Source organism: Cyanistes caeruleus, chromosome 13 (assembly GCF_971803275.1).
Source record: "Cyanistes caeruleus chromosome 13, bCyaCae1.hap1.1, whole genome shotgun sequence".
Classification (NCBI taxonomy): domain Eukaryota; kingdom Metazoa; phylum Chordata; class Aves; order Passeriformes; family Paridae; genus Cyanistes; species Cyanistes caeruleus.
In genome coordinates this window covers 13771729-13792904 of record NC_141713.1, presented here as the reverse complement: position 1 = coordinate 13792904, position 21176 = coordinate 13771729, and the positions used below count along the sequence as shown (strand labels likewise).

Sequence of the window (21176 nt, the reverse complement as noted above, 5' to 3'; positions counted from 1 at the left end):
GGGAACTACCAGCACATGCCTGCTGCAGCACATTCTCTAACAGTTATTGTAGGTCATGCTTACCTTCATTCATTCATTCATTCCTGTTTTGACAGGCTGGCTTTCCACCAGGAGTTGTCAATATTTTGCCAGGATTTGGTCCAATTGTTGGTGCAGCCATAGCTTCTCATGTTGGCATTGATAAAATTGCTTTCACTGGATCCACTGAGGTAAGAGCATTCACACACTACTGTAAAACATGAATAAATACTTCAGTCCTTGTGCTAATTTTCTCACTGTCACTGAGTAAAAGAGCTACATCTAAATAGCAGTGGTCTGTGCTTCCCAGCTAAACTCATGTACCACAGGACTTCCCAAGCACAAACGGCTCCTTTCCTCCAGCCCCTGCTGTGCTCGGCACCTCAGCACAGGAGATATGCCTGGAAAAATATTACTGGGATTTCCTGTGGGCTTATGAGGATGTGAATCACATGCAAGTAGGCAGAACATCCCGTGTATATCATAGCACACATAAGTGCTGCTTTAACATCCATAATTTGTGTATCCTGCTGTACTTGGGGAAAAGGGAGAGGAAGGGAGCAAGTTGTGCAAATACACTCCAAATTTGATGCTGCATTCAAGTATATTGAGGATGAGGAGGAGACCTAAAAAGGAAGGAATGCAGGGAGAAAAGGAGATTGTCCAAGGTGTCAGTTCCCAAAATGATGGAAAGAAGCTGGCCAGAGGATAAAGGGAGCCAGTTGTCTCCTGGATGCCAAAATGTCTTGCTATGAGTCTATGCTGCAGTTGTTTGAGAGGAGGCTCACTCTGAAGATGAAGGCTGCAATCTACAGCAAGACTAACCCCCAAAACTCTCATCACATCTTGCTTTCAAATATGTGCCAAGCTGGCTGTTATCAGGGTTGGGGTGGGGATGACAGAGGTACTCCAGACTGAAGTCACAGGAGAAGGGGCCTTATCTCATCGTCTGAAGGCAGACAGAAAGGAATCTCTGTGGGAGTTTCAGGGCTGGTTATATTTAGAGAGTGCTAAACCCAGCCCTTTTCAATTCAAAATCTGACAAACTATTGTATGGAGGGAGCTAAACCCCAGGGATCCAGTCTCTGTTTGATATGTTTGACTCCCACTCGTGGCAGTGGAAGGCTTTATGCATCCCGGGGATACTGCTCTTCACAGTGAGGCAATTTGTTTTTTGATTTGTGTTGATAAATTCACTGACCATGCAACCCTGCTAGATATGTGTGGGTATCTCCCTGGTGGGCCCAAGGATTGCAGAGACCAGCTCAATTATTTCAAATAAATTATTCTGGTGGAATTATTCTGTAATTGAGTTTGCAAGTCACACACAAACCTAAATTACCAGTAAAACATAGCTGCAGTCGTATGCCTAATTTGCACACACAGGTGTTTTGCGATTATTATACGCCTGTACGTGATTTTTTTAATGACAACTTCAGATTCTAACATACACCGGTTACATTCTAAGTCAATAGCTATATTAGATTTCAGATTATTCTATGGAATTACTCTAGTCATTATGTCTCCTGTATCCAATTAAGATTAGCATCCTGGAATACTGAAAATTTTAATATGAGCTGATTACCCCCCATAAATTAAGTTGAAACAATTGTTTTCATAAAGATATGTGGTCTCTGTTTAAGATAAATATTCTATTATACAGGATGTTGCACTGTTTGGAAGAAGAAAAATACAGATGGGTTAGGTTTCAAAGTTGTCTCTTGTAGCCAAAATAAATTTTATTGTAGTTCCAGACAGCTTTAGTTTTAATAGGCGTTTAAACTCAAAAGCTGTGGGTTTTATACTAACTCAGTGCCTACCTTTAAAAGCCTTACTAATAGGAAGTGAAAAGCATTACAGAGATGAAAAAGCAATTCTCTAAGAACCTAAAGCAAGAACAGATGGATCGTTTTAATGCAGAGTTAGTGTAAACTATTCCATATTGTTTCTGATTTCCTGTAACACTGAATTCTTGTAACAGCAAGTCAACATTGTAACATTTTAAACACCATGTTCTGATATGAGCTGGACTACAGTCTCTGACTCCTCCAAAGCAGATTTCAATTCCTAGAGAAATAGTAATGGAAGCATTTTTTCTCTCTGGTACTTGTCTGAAGCATGTCAACTGTACACTCCAGTGATGGGGATTTCCAATAGCCATTAGGTGTATAAACACCACATATTAACTCCATTCCATCCATGTACTAGCTAAGGCAGTTCATGATGGGCAAGTTAATGATAAAACCTATCAGTACAAAAGCAAAGATCTTCAAATTGAGATTCTGAAGCACAGCTTTTCTCAAGCTTTCACCATGAGGTCCTTTTATAGAAATTCTTTACCTTTGAAGTATACTTATAGCTAATGAAAACTCCCCATTTGCCTGTAAAAATCACAAAAATGGGATATTAATCTTTTTCCTGCAGTATTCTTAAAAACAGGCTGCTTCTCCTACAAAAAAAAAAAAAAAAAAATTGAATGATGCTAATGTGTTCCAATATTTGTAGAACCCAATCCATAGAAATATGAGCCAAAAGGCCAAGTTCACAATCTTAACTCAATAAAGCCTGACACAGCCACACCACAGAGCCCTCCAGCCTCGCACTTTATCTTGCAACAGGACCAGTACCAGATGCTCACAGGAGAGCATGTGTAGAGTGATCCTTTCCTTGCTGCAGCCTCACAGCTTCTGACAATCAATGCCTTACACACTTCCTGAGCCCAGAGGTGCATGTGGACACTTGTATCCCATGTGCCAGTGGCCTTGTCACCCGTCCATTGGTCCAGCTCTTGACACTCCTGATGACTGGGAGGCCTCAAGCCTGTGCCCATGCAATGACAACACAGAAATAACTTTCAACTTCTGCTTCTGATTTCTAATTTACAGCTATCCAGTGTGCACTCTCTTCTCTGGATTTTAGATTTTCGGGCGCTCTGAATTTTTCTTAAGTACTGCTGTTTACTTTTCACACACCCCCTACAAAATAATGTGTGAAAAAGCATAAAGAGCTCTTTTTCTCTGGCGCCATTACTGTTTGATTTCACTTCTCTCCCATCTTTCCTGTTGCCCCTCCTTTTATGGGTTAGCTTGCACACATTAAAAGAATAGTCTGCCAACTCTTTCATGCCTCAGCCTATCTGCTTATGAAACACCCTCCCATGGATCATCTTCCTCTCCCAATCCCCTAGTAAATGTATCTCAAAACTCTTCCCTCCACAGCTCACTTGGAAGGGGAAGGGTTCTGCAAACTCCTGGCAGGCTATGGATTTCACTCTGACAACTGTCACGCTGAAAGAGATAAAATCATACTGAGTATGAAAGGCCATCTAAAATACTGTGCCTCCTTAGATTCCAGTAGCTTTCTTGGCTTCTCTGCCTGCTTCAGCTCACTCTTGAACAGTCTGTTTGGTACAGGCATTTTAACCAAAATGTTTATTTTTACTGTATTGGTTTTAGTGAACCAGGGCTAATCCATGATCCTCCTTAATTACAGCAATCTCCTCTCAGGCTTCACTGACACATTTTCTCCTCATCTTCCATGATCAGATGAAATTTAAACTGACATAACCAAACTTTCTTCCAGCCAACATGACCATGTTAACAGTTGCTCCTATCCTTTTCCTACCTTTCCTTGAAAATCCATAATCAACTTACATATCTCATTACATCCTTCTGAATTTCTCCTTTTCCCTTCTGATCCTGAGCTGCAGGGTAAACTCCCACTCCCTGGGAGCATGGGAGAGGTAAAGCTCAGATGTGTCCCATTACCCCCAATGTTTACTGCACAGGCCTTTTCCTTTTGCACTGCCCCTCTGTGCCTCAGCTTCTTCACTGTTCCACATATTCTTGTCTGAGTTCCTTTAAAAATATTATTAGCAATGATTTAATTAAAACTAGTAATTTATGATTCCTGAGTTTAAGAACAGGTCCAGACTCAGGATGTCTGGGATTCCCATATTTCTGCTGTTGGGCTGCAGTGCTCAGAAGTACAGGAGATGTTCTACAAGTCTCTTCCCCAGTGAAATACCAGTGGGCTTTATGTATTTCCAAGACAAGTGCTGATGAGGGGACAATTTCTATGCATATCGCAAGTGCAAAGAGTTTCTTCATATTACTTTCTTATTCTCTGAAAGAACTTTTGCTCTGCAAAAAAAAGCTGAGAGGCCTTCAAATATCAGAGAACAGCAGCCATCAGAAGCAGGTTTACTCTTCATTTGCCTTTATTTCCATTCAAATCTGTGAGCTCAGTTAAAGCTTTGCAAATACAGCCATTTTCCTGCTGTGAGCTGTCTGCCCAAGTCACTGTGTGCTCTCGTGCTCCATCTGAACTGGAACTGGTGTGGGGATGGTGTACCCATAAGCTCCTGGTACACAGGCAATGGTTGAGGGCAGTATGTTCTGGGTTTAAAATTAGAGATGATTATGAAGAGTAGAAGTTACAAATTTTTTAAAATGCAGATTTAAAGCCCTGCCTGGGATAAAAATTGTATTTTGATTGTTGCAAAAGTTTAATGAGTTCTAATAACTTCTGTTTAAAACCAAATGTGTAACCTCCAAATCAGACTGGCTTACAACTCTCTCCAGTTGTTAAATGCTCTCAAGATGAGAATTATAGATAGCACACAAAACATTTGAAGTTCTGGCCAACAAGAAATGTATCCTAAGTGGCTGGTTTCCACTTTGTTCAAACTACGACCCATTAAAATGCAGACAGATTTAAGATAGGATTCAGGTCTGTGTTCAGGCAGTTCTGTAGAGTAACCCAAATAAATATCCAACAAATTGGTTTGGATGCCTGTGTAAACAAAAGGTCTATAAACAACTGCAATAAACCCCAGCAAAAGAGTCTGCATTTTGCTTGGCAGAATGTTTTCTTTATGCACTTAGATTAACAAACCATGATCTCATCATTAGTCAACAAGATACTAGAGAGATCATCAAAGCAAACTACGGGAGAGTTGAGATTGATTCATGCCAAACAAATGTTTGTAGCTAACAGCTGTATTACCACTGATTCTAATTTACTCAGCAGGATTCTCCTTTCATTTCCAAAGTGAGATGAATGTCCCAAAGCATGATGTAGACAGAATGTCTTCCTACTGCACAGGCAGTGAGTTGTGTGAGCTTTCCTGGATCACACAATCTCTTACTGATTTTAGGTTTCATGAAGAATTGCAACCTGGCATTTTCTACTTTAGCAATAAGAATCCTAAAGGTGATTGAAATATTCTGCAAAGTCTGTGAGCTTATGGTGCCACACACGTGCCCTATGTAAGGATTTAGGGAGGCTACATTAGCATTCATTCCTGCTCCTGTGGAATCTTTTGGATCCCATCTAGGACAGCTTGTGCCTCCTGAATGAGAAGAAGTTGTTTTCCTTTTCCTTCCTTTGTGTCTTTGGTAGCATTTAGGAAGCTGTCCCTGGGTAACTGTTGTGCCTCTGCCTACAAAAGATGCACTTCAAAAGGAATCACTTCTTAAACCCAATACAAATAAGATGGTGTATCAGTCCTATCAACTTTAGCAGGAGTTTAGCCACAGACTTCCATGGGGCCAAGATTTAACCTATGGAACAAATGAGCCATTTATAGCTTAGGAGTGTCTCCAGGAATTTGTGTTTGGGATTGCCTTTTCACTTGTGCTGGACTATTCAGCATGCTCTTTTCAGGGCTGCTCCTAACACAGTCAAAAAAAGCTGCTCTTCTTTGTGCCAGTATATAATATTTGCTTGTCCTTATGGGACACACAACCTGAACATGCCAGGTGGCTCTAAAATGTTTGTTGGAAAGATTTTGCATACAATCTGGAATTCATAAAAAATAAGGCAGAGCGAGTGAGTAGTAGCATGGGTTTGAGGGTTTTGCCAAAACAATGATATCCAGTGTCTCAATAGCTGGAGAGAGAGAACTGTACTTCAGAAAACACTGTAAATTTCTGCCTAGCCACACCATCTCCCCAAAAGTTAATCAATCTCTTGTAACTTAAACCACTTACTGTTCTTCAGATATTCTCTCAATATCCCAAGAAAGGTATAGAGGGTATTAGTTAAAATGCCTAACTAACTGATGATGTATATCTCCTCTGTCAAATACTGCACTGTTCATGGAATCTTGTAATCCATACATGTCCCTGTGCAGCTCTTCCCTTCACTGTCTTGTCTGTGACAGTGTCAAGAAAATTACCTGCTGTTCAGCTAGACTGAAGTTCCCCTATATCCAGGTGCTCCCTGATGATTTACTGTTTATCTGTGAGCAAAGGAAATTCAGAACAAAGGAAAACTCAGGCATTCTGAATGACAGAGCTGAAGAGGAAGTACCACAAACCTTGGAGGTTTGCTTTTGACTCATGAGACTTTGAGTGCTCTAACAGTAACAGGCAAACCCACCTGTACCCTTCAGAAATACAGAGTTCTGTCTGAAAACTGAAAATTAAGAGAACAAGAAAGGCAACAAATGTTTTTTAATTTCTGCACTAAGCTGAAAATGCAACTGCTTAAGCCTCCTCTTGAAAGACACATTAAACTTCTATATAGAGAAAGCATAAATAAACAACAATCAAATGTTTTAGATCATGATGCATTCTCACTGCCCAGTGTCACACCATTGACAGTCCAGGAACAGACCCTTCCAGGACGATCATTCAAATAGCTTTGTTGCACAGGAGTGCCTCAAACTACTTTTTAAATCTTTGTTGTTGTTGGTCTGCATAACAAATTGTTTTCTTTGAGATGGACCAAATTACATCTGCCTCACCCTCCGTGCAGCTTACGAGGTTATGGTACTTCACAAGCTATCCGGGGATACTCCTGATATCAATCTTGAAGCCTATTCAAAACAAGGATGGGGAGTCAGGCCTTTCTCTGCCAACATTCCTGCTGAATAGTCACACAGCTCCATTATCTGTGGGGGAGTCCTCTCTTCCAGCGTTGCCTCTCCGGGCTGTGCTGCCTGTTGGGAGCTCAGGGATAGAGCTGAGAGACACCGCGGGAAGCGTGTCCTGAAAGGCCGTGCAGATTGCAACACTATCACTTATCCCTTTCATGCTGTCTTTCTCCATAAAGAGAGGCTCAGTCACAAAAGGCCGCCTTTGTCACTAAATAACCACGGTGCTGGTGCCTTCCCGAAGACTTTTCTCAACTTGTAAGTGCACAGGGCACAACGGGAGCACAGTGAACAAAAATGCTGAGCAGCATGAGCCCCACCATCCTGATGCCTACACTGATCTCTAACAGGAAAGACACAGTGAAACCTTCTATTAAGTTTTCACTTGGAAACTTGACAACAACTTCCCCTGTATTAAAAATACCTCGGACTACATTTTTCCAAATTTACACCACTGTCTTAAAGCCCTTTGGACTTGAATATTTGCCACATACACTGTACTTGGAGTTGCATACTTGTCAATCACTCGTTTGCGTGGAACCCTTTCAAAATCTTTACTTACATGTACAAGACTGTTTTGATATTAAAGTAGAATGGAAGGCAGAGAGATGAGGGCTGGACACATTGCTCTGGCTTTCTTGGTCTGTCCTGCTCTTTGTGAATTTTTGAGGGGAAATAGCTGGTTTCTGCTCTTTGAGAGAGGGAGGTTTAAGGCAGTGAGGGTGTGAATGGCATTGGCTGGCACGGGCTATAAACACAGAACTCTGGTTTCCAGTGAACATTTTCAGCACAGTTTGAGAGGCTGGAATTTCCAGATGACGTGCTCGATGTATGTGGTGGGGGTGGAAGGCAGAAAGGATCCTTTTTTTTCAGGTTCACTTCTGGCTGTCAGTCAAACATAGCAATAAAATCAGCTCCAATTAAGGGGATATGCAAGGAATTTCATGATAATGTCAACACTCCATTCCATCAATACAGGGGTAAAGAAAAAAAGCTTTTTCTTTTTTTTTTTAAACAAGAAAAAACCTCAGTCACACTCAACTGTGGTATCACCAGATAAACAGTTAATCACAAAGGTACATGAAGTGGTTCACAATTCCTTCATTATCCTGTGGAGTTTTTCTTTTGTTTTTTTTTTCTTTGGGGGCCCTGGTTTCTGTTTCATTTGCTTTCTGATTACTCCAGTGCTGACTTAACTTTCTCTAGCAGACTGCCTTTAATTCTCTAAGAGGTTCAGCTTCTCATCCATTAACCCCTTGCTGCAGGGAATCTCGCTCACATAACCTTAGAAATAGAAAACAGACAGAGAGACCAGAGTACTACATGGGGAAAAAAGCCCAGCTCTGGGCTCACTCCCATTTCACTTCATCTCTTTCTGTGTGACATTAAAACATATCCCAGTTAAAATAAAGCACTCACCAAGGTTCTTAAGCTTCTCAATATTCTGTAGGTACTTTTAATCCTGTGTTTTACCAAGTAGGAGACTAAATCTATCCATGATTACTTCCTTAGCTGCAAAATGGTCACAGTTACACTGCAACTGTACAAAAGCTGATCTATTTTGGATTTGTTGATCCAGGGAGAGGAATTTCCTGGGAGCACAGCTGCCCCTCCAACTGTACTGATGTGGAAGCACATCAAATCTGTAGCTGTCAGATTGCTACTCCATTTAATCTACTCTCATGTTCATTGGTGAATCTGCAATTTGTGGCTGCTGCAGCTGACCCCACAATCTACAAAGACATTTTAGAGGTGATTTTGATCTCCTCAACCCATATCAAGATTATCTGTGGGGCAGCTGTGGGTCAGGACTGGGATGGTGCTTTTGTAACTTCTTGCCTACTTGGTATTCTGCTCTGTGCTGTTAATCCTGCAGAGGAGGAGGATGACTTCATCAGTATTTGATGCATTAAGCCTTGTGAACATGTCAGTGGTTTGGATGGAAGTAATTGTAGTTACATCCATTTCAAATTTCTAATTCAGCCCTCCTAAAATTCCCGAAAAGAAAGCCCCAATCCGTTTTAGCATAGCTGCAGAGGGGTGAATGCTACACAAACTTAGTGCTGTGCCTTATCCCCTCTCTATTTCCAGGGGGAAAAAAAAATAATAAAAAAAAGGGAAGCTGTCCACTACTGATGAGAATATGTTTGGAACAAAGAACCTGCTGGATTATTTAAAGCTCTGCTCTACTGATAGCCAACCCTGGCTGTTAAAATGAACTGTATGACTACATTCCCTGTAAAATGTGTCTCCATTTCCTTTCAGGTTGGGAAGCTGATCCAAGAAGCAGCTGGAAGGAGTAATTTGAAGAGAGTTACACTGGAGCTGGGTGGGAAAAGCCCAAACATTATTTTCGCAGATGCTGATTGTAAGTCAGCACTTCCATATTTTTGCTAAAAACATATCTGCATGATGTCTTTTTCCTTTTTTTTTTTTTTATAAACTAATTTTAGGGCACATCTTTCATGTAAAGTGAAGTGAAGCAATACAGCTGTATCTAATGATACTTTTCAATCTTACAGAAGCAAACTAAGGTGTACTTTTAGAAAATACAACTTTTGAACCCACAAATTCATAGTCAACAAGAGAGCAGAAAAAACATTATAACCAAGCATATAGACATGGTGTTTTTCACAGTTAGTCCCACACACATTTGCCATCCTATGCTCTGCAGCAAGGTGATTTAGTGCTTTAAAACTGGAAATTCTGTGATTTTTTTGGTTCAAAGCAATTATAAAAAGGGAGGACTTTTATGTACACTTGACTTGCTAATCTAGTCAGTGCACTCTTCCTTTGTTAAGTAGCTGTGTTCCATTTTTAAAATTTTCACAACTGAAGAATTGTGTATTGAAATATCCTCACTACCACTGTCAGCAGGGAGCTGAAAATTTTGGCAGATGTATGATGTTGTGCAGCTGAGATTTCTGGCACCTGAGAAGGCACAGGACAGCTGTTTAGGATAGGATGTAAACACAAACTAAAAGTTTCTGCTTAAATGATCAGCAACGAAATAGTTACAATGCTGATATCTAAATTGTCAGCAGGAGGTTTTGAGGTTAACACCCCGTTAAGATGAATGAGATGGTTCACACCTCGCTCTGAGCTCTTGTTTCAGGCTGGGTGCAGGCACCCTGTACTCAATGCCCTTTCTGAGAACTTTGCAACCCAGATAAATAGATACATAAGGATTTGGTCTTCTCATTTAAAAGGGGTAAGTGAATAGAATAATTTTGAATAGCATGAATTACAAGAGATGGTTACAATCCTGTACCCATTTTCAAAATTTATTAATACCTGAAAAACTAGGGAAAGCTTGACAACTTCCAGCAGCTTTTCTACGTAGAAATGCTTTACCAAGTTGAGGATTGAAATTTCAGCCACAGACATTCTGGTAAGCTAAAAAAGCTCTTGTCAGCTGGAGCCAGACACAGCTATTCCAGCCTTCAACCCAGTTACTCATCTCCACCTCCCACCAGATATCACCATACCTCAAATGTCCCTCACCTGCTAACTCAGACTTGAACACCTAAACATTTCTAGTAGAGTGACTTGTGCCAGGTCTGTGTTATGACCTTCCACGGGGGAAGGACAACTGCTCTCTGGTCTTCCCACAATTACAACCTCCAGCACTTGGCCTAAGCTTTAAACTTCAAAGCTCTGATTATTTAAAAACAGCAATTGGCTCACCGTTCCAAAGGAGTTGTTTGTTCTGCTTGAGGAACACTGTGTGCCAGAATTTAGCAGAAAGCATGATAAACCTGTTGAAGGTTTGGTGCACCAAAAAACCAGAGGAGAATGGTTAGAGCCCCTCATGGTGAAAAACTGTTAATAATAGAGGAAGAAACATTACTTAATCACAGCTATCCACCAGTGCTTTCAATCTCCATGGAGCTGCCAGGGAAAATTTGAATGGGGTCCAGGGAACAGCCCATGTAATTTTTCTAAAGACCACACTGAGGGCATAAAAAGACATTTCTGTTAGGCAGAGTTGTCTAGAATGTGCTGAAAGTAAAGCACTGTTGCTTTGTTTAGCCCATGAAAGATTATACTTAAAGCAATGTTCCCAAGTGCTACAACTGGTAACAGAAGTATTACAGTGCTGTAGGGCATCACTGTTTAGGGATAAATTCATTATTCTAGTCTAGTCAGTTACTACACCCAAAGTAAGAATGTGGCCTTGAATATCTAAATATGATTGGATCCTCTCTCCTGCTTGGACAGAATGTGTTAGTTGTACCTCCAAGGAAGTTAGAGTAGAAATTGAGGGTTGATTGTTCTATAACAGACCTATAATTTTAATGCCTTACCCAGTCACCTGCATGGGCCAAGAGGAAATTTCTATGTTGTAGAAAAGGAATCTGGCTTTTTGGGAAGGACGGGTCTTGCCATTATCAAAGTCAAATTTTCCCATGTATTTGGTTTGCTGTAATTCTCACATATGAAGTATTAAACCCAGTGCCAACTTAGGATCACAGACAAATTTTCCTCTCCAAATTTTCCTACAGTGACCCAGTCAGATGTATTTATGTGGGGAACATCCCACTTCTGATGTTCCCTTAAGGGTTTTACTTGGTAAATGACATGTTGCTGGATATAAGACAGTGGTGAAGTTGTTCTTGCATACCTTACTCCTATTGACTGATAAATCACTGTCTTAACTTTCCCAGTGGGAATCATCCTCATTTCTGACCTGACTCAGCTATGGGATGTCTTGATTTAATTTTATTTGACCAAATCCTAGTACTGAAGTTTGGGGAATGTGACACTGTGTAATACACACAGCACTGATGCAAAGGCAGATTAGCCCACGGTGTTGCAGTGCAACATGTGCTGTCTTGCTTTTCAGTGGACTATGCTGTGGAACAAGCTCACCAAGGAGTCTTCTTCAATCAAGGACAGTGCTGCACTGCAGGCTCACGGATTTACGTGGAAGAATCAATCTATGAAGAGTTTGTCAGAAGGAGCGTAGAACGTGCAAAGAGGAGAGTTGTGGGGAGTCCTTTTGACCCAACTACAGAACAAGGTCCACAGGTAAAGGAGCAGGGCTTTGGCTCTACAGCCCAGGAGGTGCTGGAAGTATTTAAACTCCACTAAGGCAGAGGTCAGTCAGTGCACACTCATTCAAGGTCCAGGGTAGCTGATACTACCAATATAGTATATATACACATATACACACACATATATATATACATATACATATGCACAATACATGCTTTCAAGATTAAAGTTCTAAAAGAGTAGATAAGCTGTGCAGCTCTGAGGCATTTCTTGTTAAATGAAAAAAAAATATCAATTTAAATATCGATGTTTGCCTCCCAGTTTTAAGAGCAAGATTTGGATCTTCAGCCCCCAAAATAGAGCTGTAAATTGTGAGAAGCTCTTAAAAGCCTCTATGAGCACTTCACCATCAAGAACTGTCTTCAACCATAACTATGCTTGGAGATCCAAGAATTCTAAGCAGAAGACAGGCATAATCAGAAATAAGTCTTTAGAAAATGTTCCTGTCACTAATAACCAGCTGGGCTTATAACATTTTCAGGAAGTTAATCTGGTACAAAAACTAATGATCTGCTTTTTTTGTGCTTGTAAACTAGATTGTTTAGCAAGAGTGTGGGCTAAACCACAAACATAAGGTGACACATCTTAAGAAGTCTGAGCCCAAAGTTACAAGCAGCACCTGCTTGTAGATCTTCGGCATCTGTAGCTCAAAGAGCAGTGATGGAAGCAGGAACTGACTCACTGGAACATGACTTGTCTAAAAACACCTATTTGGACTCAGTTGTCAAGTACATGGTCTGCGCACCAAACAGCTTTTTCTCTCTTTCAGATTGATAAAAAACAATACAACAAGATCTTGGAACTGATTCAAAGTGGCATCACTGAAGGAGCAAAACTTGAATGTGGGGGAAAGGGGCTGGGAAGAAAGGGATTCTTCATTGAACCTACGGTGTTTTCCAATGTAACAGATGACATGCGGATTGCCAAGGAGGAGGTAGTCATGTGTGGGAAAAATCCTTTTAAAATGTCCTAAATATTACTTTTTTTGTTTGTTTGTTTAATTCCTAAGACAAAAGCTTCAGAGTGAAAATTATGACCATATTAAAAAAAAATAAAATTCAGAACTCCTTATGCACACAGCAAGTTACATCAGCTGGGTAAGGAAGCTCAATTTTTGTCACTGACTGTAAGGTGTCAGATATCAAAGGGGAGATATGGGTAGAATGAACAAAGTCCCCTGAGGCATCTGCTTTGGGAAATTCATGCAGTTTTACAGACAGATATTATCACTAGTTATCACTAAATTTTGCTGTGGGAGATTTAAAACATTATAACAGGAGAGAGAAGATAATTAAGAAAGCAGAACAAAATAAGAATAAAATGCCTATGAGGGGGATAGTTTATTAATTATTATTCTTTGTTGCAGATTTTTGGGCCCGTTCAAGAAATACTGAGATTTAAAACCATGGATGAAGTTATAGAGAGAGCAAACAATTCTGATTTTGGGCTGGTAGCTGCTGTCTTTACAAATGACATAAACAAGGCCCTGACAGTCTCTTCAGCAATGCAGGCTGGGACGGTCTGGTAAGTAGAAGTTACCCCACTCCCACTCTTGAAGATGAAGAGTTTGACTCACTATCATCATTCCACTTCAGTTTTGCACCCTTTGTTAAGAATATTTATGCAGCCCATGCTAGTGGTGGATCACTGGCCAAGCCATGGAACAGCAGTGGGGAGGAGCTGCTCACTGCTGGAGCTGGAAAGCACCTTGCTTCCCTAGAGCACTGCAGCCACTGAGCGGCTTTACTGAAAACAAACAGGATAAACCATCCTTTCTGGGGAGCACAGGAATCCAGGGAGCTTTCACTAAAGGCACAGAGCATTGTGCACTTTCTACAACATTAAGGAACTGTTGGAACCTCCTCTCCAGTCTTTAGGGATAGGGAATGCCAGCTCTAGAGTTTAGTAGCTTGCAATTTAGTATGTCAAATCTGACTAAACTGAATAGCTGCATGAAATTAGGGAGAAAAAGGGCAAACTCAAATCTAACAGCTCTATGTTATAAACTGGCACTGAGGTTTGGCAGCAGATTAACAGCTCATTACTGAAGATGTGTCCAAGGGTATGGTGGTCTCCTCTGGCCCCCACAGGTCAAATCCAATTCTCCTTAGGAGTAAGAAGCAGACTGTTGTTTTTGTAGCATAAATCCCTCATTTCTTTTCAACATGAAACAAGTCTGTTATTACTAAGGGGTATAGAGTGTCCTTAGCTCCACAAGTTTCAGTCTCTCTCTGAGTTATCCAAAGGTCTCTCTGGCAGTGCAGCTGGATTTAATGCCTCTTCCTGTTACAGGATAAATTGCTACAATGCCTTAAATGCCCAAAGTCCTTTTGGAGGATTCAAAATGTCTGGCAATGGGAGAGAGATGTAAGTATTATACTGCTGTTTTCTAAATTCTCCTCAACTCTACAACTTAATAAACATTAGTGAATGCTTCCATGCAAATTAAGATCCAGAAATATTCCAACCTGAGAATCAGGGCATAATATAAAGTGACATAAGGTGACATTTAATCATCATTGCCAGTTCTAAATGCAATTCATTTGCATGGTAAGACCACGTTTTTGGGTTTTTTGTTTCTTTTTTTAACATTGCAAATTAAGTTATTAGAATTTTCTTCTTCTGAAAGGAACTCAAAATTTCTGAGTATTTTTCTGAACTTCTAATCTGTGTTTTCTTGAAGGTTTTTTTAGCCATATTAAGCATGACTTTTCAGAAAGACTCTCTTTGGTGCTGCTGAGTGCTTGTTGGCTGGTTTGGTGTACTAGTTGCAGAGTTGTTTTGCCATGTATTGTGCCTCTCTTTGTAGTTTTTCTTTTCCTTTCTTCAGTTTTCACTGTATTTATTAATACAGATACATTTGAATTTTACAAAAAATTTATCAGCTTGCAGATTTTTAAACAATGAAAGCAGGCAAAGAGAAGGAAACAAATGTGTTAACATCCCTTTGAAAAAACCACTTGCCATTATAAAGCTTTCTGTCTTTCTTATTCCATTTAGCTCTAAGTGTCAAATATTTTGAAATGGAGCTCCACACTTAAATATTGTCCCATGTACCAAATTTAAAGTCTTACCAGTTTCTCATTCTCATTACAATCACAAGGAAGTTTGGCAATTGCATCAGCCCCAGATTGGTTACATACCAAGGATTCAATTAATTTCTGTGCAGGAGGTATGTGTACCAGATATGTCTCACCTAAGTTTTCAAAATAGCTTATGGCTAATGGTAAACTCAGCAGTAAAAATAAAGTAAGGTCAAACTCTTTAAAACTTTAAATATGTTGAAGTATACAGCTTGATCTATAAAATAAGCTCTGTGTAGACTGAAGTATTTTCCCTTGTTAGGGAGTATTTGAATAACACATTCATGCTATTCACATTCATGAGTTATGAGGTGATCTCACACTGGCATAAATATGTCAGGTCATCTAACTCTTATCATTGTGAAAATATTCTGAAACTACTAAGCTCGATAGAGCACATGAGTAACTTGACACCCAGGGGTGACCCCACTGACTCCAGGGAGGTTCAACTGTGCAAGCAAAATGTTCACGTATCAATGTTGCAGAGTTCTTAAAAGGGGGGAAACCCAGGCAGCACCCCAGCTCTCATGGAAAAATCTGTGGTAATTGCACACTTGATTCCCACTACAGCTTTGAAAGTATTCATCATAAACAATAAATGTTTGGAATGGCAATAATGTACATCTCACAAAGATGCCTGAAAAACCTACCTATGAGTAATTATTCTACTCCTTCAGAACCTCTTTGATCAGATACCACCTTCTAATTCACCTCCTCCATCCTGCATTAATACCTGCATACTTTTTATTAAAATGCCACTTTCCTAGATTCTTGTTTTTAAGGGATAAATAATGTTGAGTTGGGCAGTTAAAAAAAATAAAAGCTGTTTATACATTAGTGTGTCATTACTAAGGTGACACTATGTTACAGACAGACCATAACTGGGCCACTGTGCTTCCTCTGCCAACACTGCATTATCTGGGACTTGTTTTCGTCCTGCATTTAAATTCACAGGTTTTCATCACACATGGGCAAAAATCAACCCAAAGCTCAGAACTGCTATACTCATTTTACACTCCCGCAAAATGTAGCAGAGTATGTGCATCCCAGTAGAGAACCAGAACTCATGTACACAATACAGGTGATTTCTGATTGCATTAAGATTATTTAAAATATTCTTCTATCCTTGAAGATGTCTAGAAGTCATGGTTTTATTTTGGTTTTTTTGCATTCATGTTTTTTTAAAGCTTCTTATCACTATGTGGGAGATGTAAAATTTAACTCATGTAACTAAAAATTTGGTGGTTCACCCCAGATAGCCACACGTGGCCATTTTATATTAGAGCTCCCCAAAATTCTGGCCTCTGTCCAAATGTCTTCAAGGGAAGGAAGTTCCATTCTACTTCAGAACTCTCCTTTAATGTCCTAGGAATTGTTACTATCTGGATAGCTCTGAGATACAGCAATGCACACCTGTATTCCAAAAAACAAGTGCAAGCAGGAGAATGGCTTGGAGCTGTAATTCCCATATCTTTTTGTCCCCCTGGACTGAGGGAGGGAAGAGAATATATAATATTTCTTCTTAAAAAGCATTTTGTTCCCCTTCCCTCATACCTACACAACCAATCACCATGCAGATCTGACACATGGACTCCTTCCTTTTCACAGACACAACCTTTATTCTCACTCTGATACCAAAGTGCAGTCCCAGAAGACCCAGAGTGGCCATAGAATAGAATAGTTTTGTATAAGTCTGTGGGGACAATCAAGCCCTTGAACTGAACACACACTGACTCTTCTGCTCTGAATATTTGGCATAACCCATCTTCCTATTTAGCAAGTGCAGCTTTTTAACTTTTGAAAAAAATATTTGCCTTAGAATTCATCACAATTGTCCTTTTCCAAACTATTGACCAGAAAACAAATGTGTAAGGCCCTGAAGCCGTGAGTTGAAGAAACAGACAATAAATGTCTCTAATTTTGTTTGGCAGTCCAAGATTAAACATCAAGTGGCATTTGGAATGTACATAAAATCACTCGTTGCTGTCAGCTGGGTTGTCTCTTTGGGTCACAAAAATGTGTCTAATGGGTGTCTGGAGCTACAAAGCAGCCCTGCTGAATCCAGAAACTTCCACACAGACACATTCTAGCATTAGTTATTGGGCTTCAGGCAGCTCCTGGTGACAGCTTCCACTGAGCCCTAAAGGAAGACTTCTGATAAAGAGCTAAAGTTTTTGGTCATTCTTTGGAGACAAATCCACCACTTTCTACTGCAAGCTGGGGGTGGTGTGGTCCAGATCAATGGGAACCTTTCACATGCACAAAAGTCTTAGACTCTGGTAAATCTGGTAAAACTGCCTATAGAATAATCAGTCTGCTGTATCCCTTAAATACTGACCACTGTATCACATATAAGGCTTACCAAACCAACAGGCACATCTGCATTCAAAACTGCAGATTAAGTGACATGGGCTGGTAAATACTGATATTTCTGCTCAATTGAACTTTCCAAGGAAGATTACAGGAGTTTCACCCCAATGTTATATTTTGTGTAAAATCTGCAGTGTAGAGGTAAATACAAAATGGGTTATGCAGCAGTGGGGGCCTACAGAAGGGTTTAATTACCTTAAACAGTGGCCTCTCACTCCATTCTGAAACCCTCATTAGAAGGTGGTTCTGAGGAATTCTTCTGAAATACTCTTTATGGTTCAGTTGGCATTTAGTTCTGCACAGGAGAATCCAGAGAGGAGACAGTGTCAAATAAACATTCTAATATCATATATATGCCATCATGTTCTACATTTTAATATAAGTAATAGTGCAATACTGTGTGCATCTAAGGGGTGGGGATAAAAATTCAACCAATAAACAAATGTCTGTAAGACCTCCTGCAAAAAATCCTCATTGAGTTAATAAGGAAAAGGTATTCTACTTCCAGACTTGGATTGTACCTGTTTTGAGGTGGGGACAGTGTTTGCTTTACATACACAGCATCTGGAAGACATAACTTTACTAATGACATGAAGAGACTTCTCCATTACTCAAAATAGGCACAGGAAAATGGAAATAGCTGTCCTTCATAGAAGACCAGTGCAAGTCCCACGAAGCCATGCAACATCCACTCTAAACCTCTGCAGAGGGGCCAAAGAGATGAGCCAGGCTGAAGCTGACTAAAACAAAACGTTAACAGCATTCAGAAACACCTACTTTTTAAACATAATCTATGCAAAGCAGAATGTGTCCCCCTCAGAGCCATGTGTCAGATGACTGGGACCTAGTGGGTGCCTGGTCTCTAGCAGTATGGAGGTCCAGGGCCAGGATAAAATGAGGAATTCTACAGGGAATCGAAGAAGGGAATCTGAGCAAGCTGAACCCTCTTCCACATTATGTGCAAATGGTGATTTCTAGGGAGTTTTGCTAGGGAGAAAAGATCAGCATGTTAGAAGTGAAGTTCATCTTTACCCACAGTTGTGAGTAGTTCATTTTTCATTGTGCTTAGTGTGGATCTTCCCTTTCTCGAGCGCAGTATAAACAGTAATTTCACTAGCCAGTGGGGTAGGTCTTGGTGTTTGGACATTTTTAAGGTCTAGAAAAGACAGAGGATATCAATTCACTCCCAAAAGCTCCAACAACAGACAGTGAGTATTTCTGTGTTTAATGTTCTCTGTGTCCTTATCAAATTCTGAAGCCATCCATTGTTCTTTTGACCTAAACTGAACTGCAATTTTGGGTTATATCTTAACTTTATCAAGAAATCTCTTTGCAGATTTTTGCTTGATAAACAATACCTGGTATAAGCTGATGATGCAATTTCTTCTTTAGGGGTGAATGTGGATTGAGAGAATATTCTGAAGTTAAAACTGTGACAATAAAGATCCCTCAGAAGAACTCCTAAAACGACAAAGGACCGTGTTGTGCAGAAGAGCACATGATGCCACCTTCTCTATTCCTTATGGAGACCAGCACTCAGGAATAAAAAGTGTTACACAATATTTAAGAAATTAAGTTGCAACATATATACTGGGCACATAACTGCGTACGTAATGCAAACCAACTCTGCATGTTTTCATGAAACTCTCCTGAGAATCGTTACATCTTTTTAAAACAAATTATAATGAGATAAAATTGCTACTGGGCATCATTTAATAACGGTTCCAGCTATAAAACTGTTAAATGCAAATGCATGCACACACACATTTATCTCTTCCTTAAATAAACAAAGTAAGTCTTACTGCTTTCAGGCTGCCTTCTCAAACAGACCTGCCTTGTACTGACATTGTAGTTTCAATCAAGGCTCTACAAGCCAGATTTCACCCAAAACACTAGCAGTGAACAACACAAACAAGTGTCATTGATGTTCTTAAAAAATAAAAGATTCTGAATGGTAATGGCCCCAAACCTGGCATAGTGGCAACTTTCCAATTAGCACGCCCACAGAAAGAGGTCAGACTGGGGAGGGAATCAATCTGCTGCATGGCCAATGAAAGCCAAATATTTATCAGTGAGATTTGGCTTTCAAGGCTCACAACAATTCGGATTTCAAAGCTTATTTTCATTATTACTTTATGTCTTGCTATAAGCAAAAAGTCCTCCTTCATTTCCAGGAACTTGAAGGGATTTACCTGCCTGCCAAAAGAGCAAGGCCAGACAGGGTGGGTGGGTGTTAACAAGAACAGGAACAGATTCCAAGGCTTCACAGAATACTTTAGCTTTCACTGCTTGTCTAGTTTTGTTGTTGTTGATGTTGTTGTTACTGTTGTTGCTTTCACCTTGTTGGTTTTTTTAAAACAAATATATGCACGCACAGGCTCCATTTACTTGTCTGCTATTAAAGTGTCTGTGATTACACTGGGAATCATTAAGAACTTGTTACAGCTTTTACTAAATGATGTCTTGCCATCCTCACCATGCTTGCGCACCCCAGGTGATGTTAGTGGCTGGTACTGAGCTTTCAATTATTTGGTTTCTTTTGGTCCAGGACAAAAATATGAGCAAGCTCTTTCAGAAGTGAGGTGTTTAAAGCCTGTCACATTATTACCTGCTGCCTACAGAGACTCTTCAAATCTATTACTGACAAACTAAACACTATCTCTTTCTTTTTTCAGCTGCAGAGCTTATCAATTCCCCAGTTTTTTTTTTTAAGAGGTTTCATTTTATGTTTTAACTTAGAATTAAGAAAATCTATTTTCGAAGTACAGTAAATCATCCACACAGTGTAGCTACATGATCTGGGGTGTAAGGACAGAATTACAGCCTCAGGTGTAAGTTTTCCTAGCTACAGAGTCTATGCTATGAACTGTTGAAAACTCCAGCCCTGATCAGAAACTTAATTTTGCGTGTTCCTAACTTCCTTTAGTCTCTGAGGAATTCCTCTTAGATTCGAAGTTGTATGTGTCCTTCAACATACTGCTGGCTCAGGACAAGAGTCTCCAGCACTTTGTAGTGTGGTGGCCCTCAATATTTTATAACTCATGTCAAACTGTGTATGTGTTTTTAAGCAATACATTACATACGTTATGGTTATTCAGAACTGATAGTACATTCACAGACATGGAGATAAATCAAAGTATTCCTGAGTTGTTAAATTCAAACGCCATATACTTCTACTGTAGTGTATGTCAGAGTGAAGAAAAACAAAATACAGCAAGTAAGAGATTAGTTATCTTTTAAACTGCAATATAAGATATGAAAAAGGAGATTTTACTTCTTTTCTCCTATTTACTTAAAAAAGAAACTTCCTGTGCTTACAGCATTTACACCATGTACTCTTTTGTATTCTTTTTGTGTATTTTGTATGTCTGTGCTTTATTCCCAGTACATTCAGGTAAATAATATAGAGTTGCCATTTTTTTCAACCCTGTCACTGCAGCTCCATTTGATGTACATGGATTTGTGAAATCCTTTTTTAGATGTACCATCTGCATGGATCCAACAAAACATTTTTCCAGTCCCTGCAGCTTTTTGTTACAGTTTTTAATCATGTATATAGTTATATGTTATTAAAAAAGTAAAAGGATATTTTCTATGAAGTTTTTTCCATTAAAAAGGTTTAGAGAAAGACTTTAGACTGTGAGACTCCTTTATTATTGACAGAGCTATAAAAATATTAAAAAAAATATTTTCTTAGCAAAAGATCTGCTCTCACAGTAGCTTTATTTTCATTTGCAAAAGTGAATGATGTAAAAGGCCAATTACAT

The 21176-nt window shown here is 39.7% G+C and overlaps 1 protein-coding gene and 1 long non-coding RNA gene across 9 annotated transcripts in view; one reads left to right on the top strand and one right to left on the bottom strand.

Annotated features, from left to right (window-relative positions):
* Nucleotides 1–21039, top strand: part of ALDH1A2 (aldehyde dehydrogenase 1 family member A2) — a 112731-nt gene extending 91692 nt beyond the window's left edge. For all 6 annotated transcript variants that reach the window (XM_086849028.1, XM_086849029.1, XM_086849031.1 and 3 more), the window contains 7 exons: nt 96–209; nt 9164–9266; nt 11745–11929; nt 12726–12890; nt 13323–13480; nt 14249–14323; nt 18802–21039. In XM_086849028.1, coding sequence (XP_086705154.1) covers nt 96–209; nt 9164–9266; nt 11745–11929; nt 12726–12890; nt 13323–13480; nt 14249–14323; nt 18802–18874 — 873 coding nt within the window. In that variant the 3' untranslated portion in view covers nt 18875–21039. The remainder of the gene's footprint in view (nt 1–95; nt 210–9163; nt 9267–11744; nt 11930–12725; nt 12891–13322; nt 13481–14248; nt 14324–18801) is intronic.
* LOC111934167 (uncharacterized) overlaps nt 1–21176 on the bottom strand; it is a 101810-nt gene that overhangs the window by 9999 nt on the left and 70635 nt on the right. For all 3 annotated transcript variants that reach the window (XR_002867074.2, XR_015275820.1, XR_002867076.2), the window contains 2 exons: nt 17605–17704; nt 64–229 (listed from right to left, as the gene is read on the bottom strand). This is a non-coding gene — a long non-coding RNA (uncharacterized LOC111934167). The remainder of the gene's footprint in view (nt 1–63; nt 230–17604; nt 17705–21176) is intronic.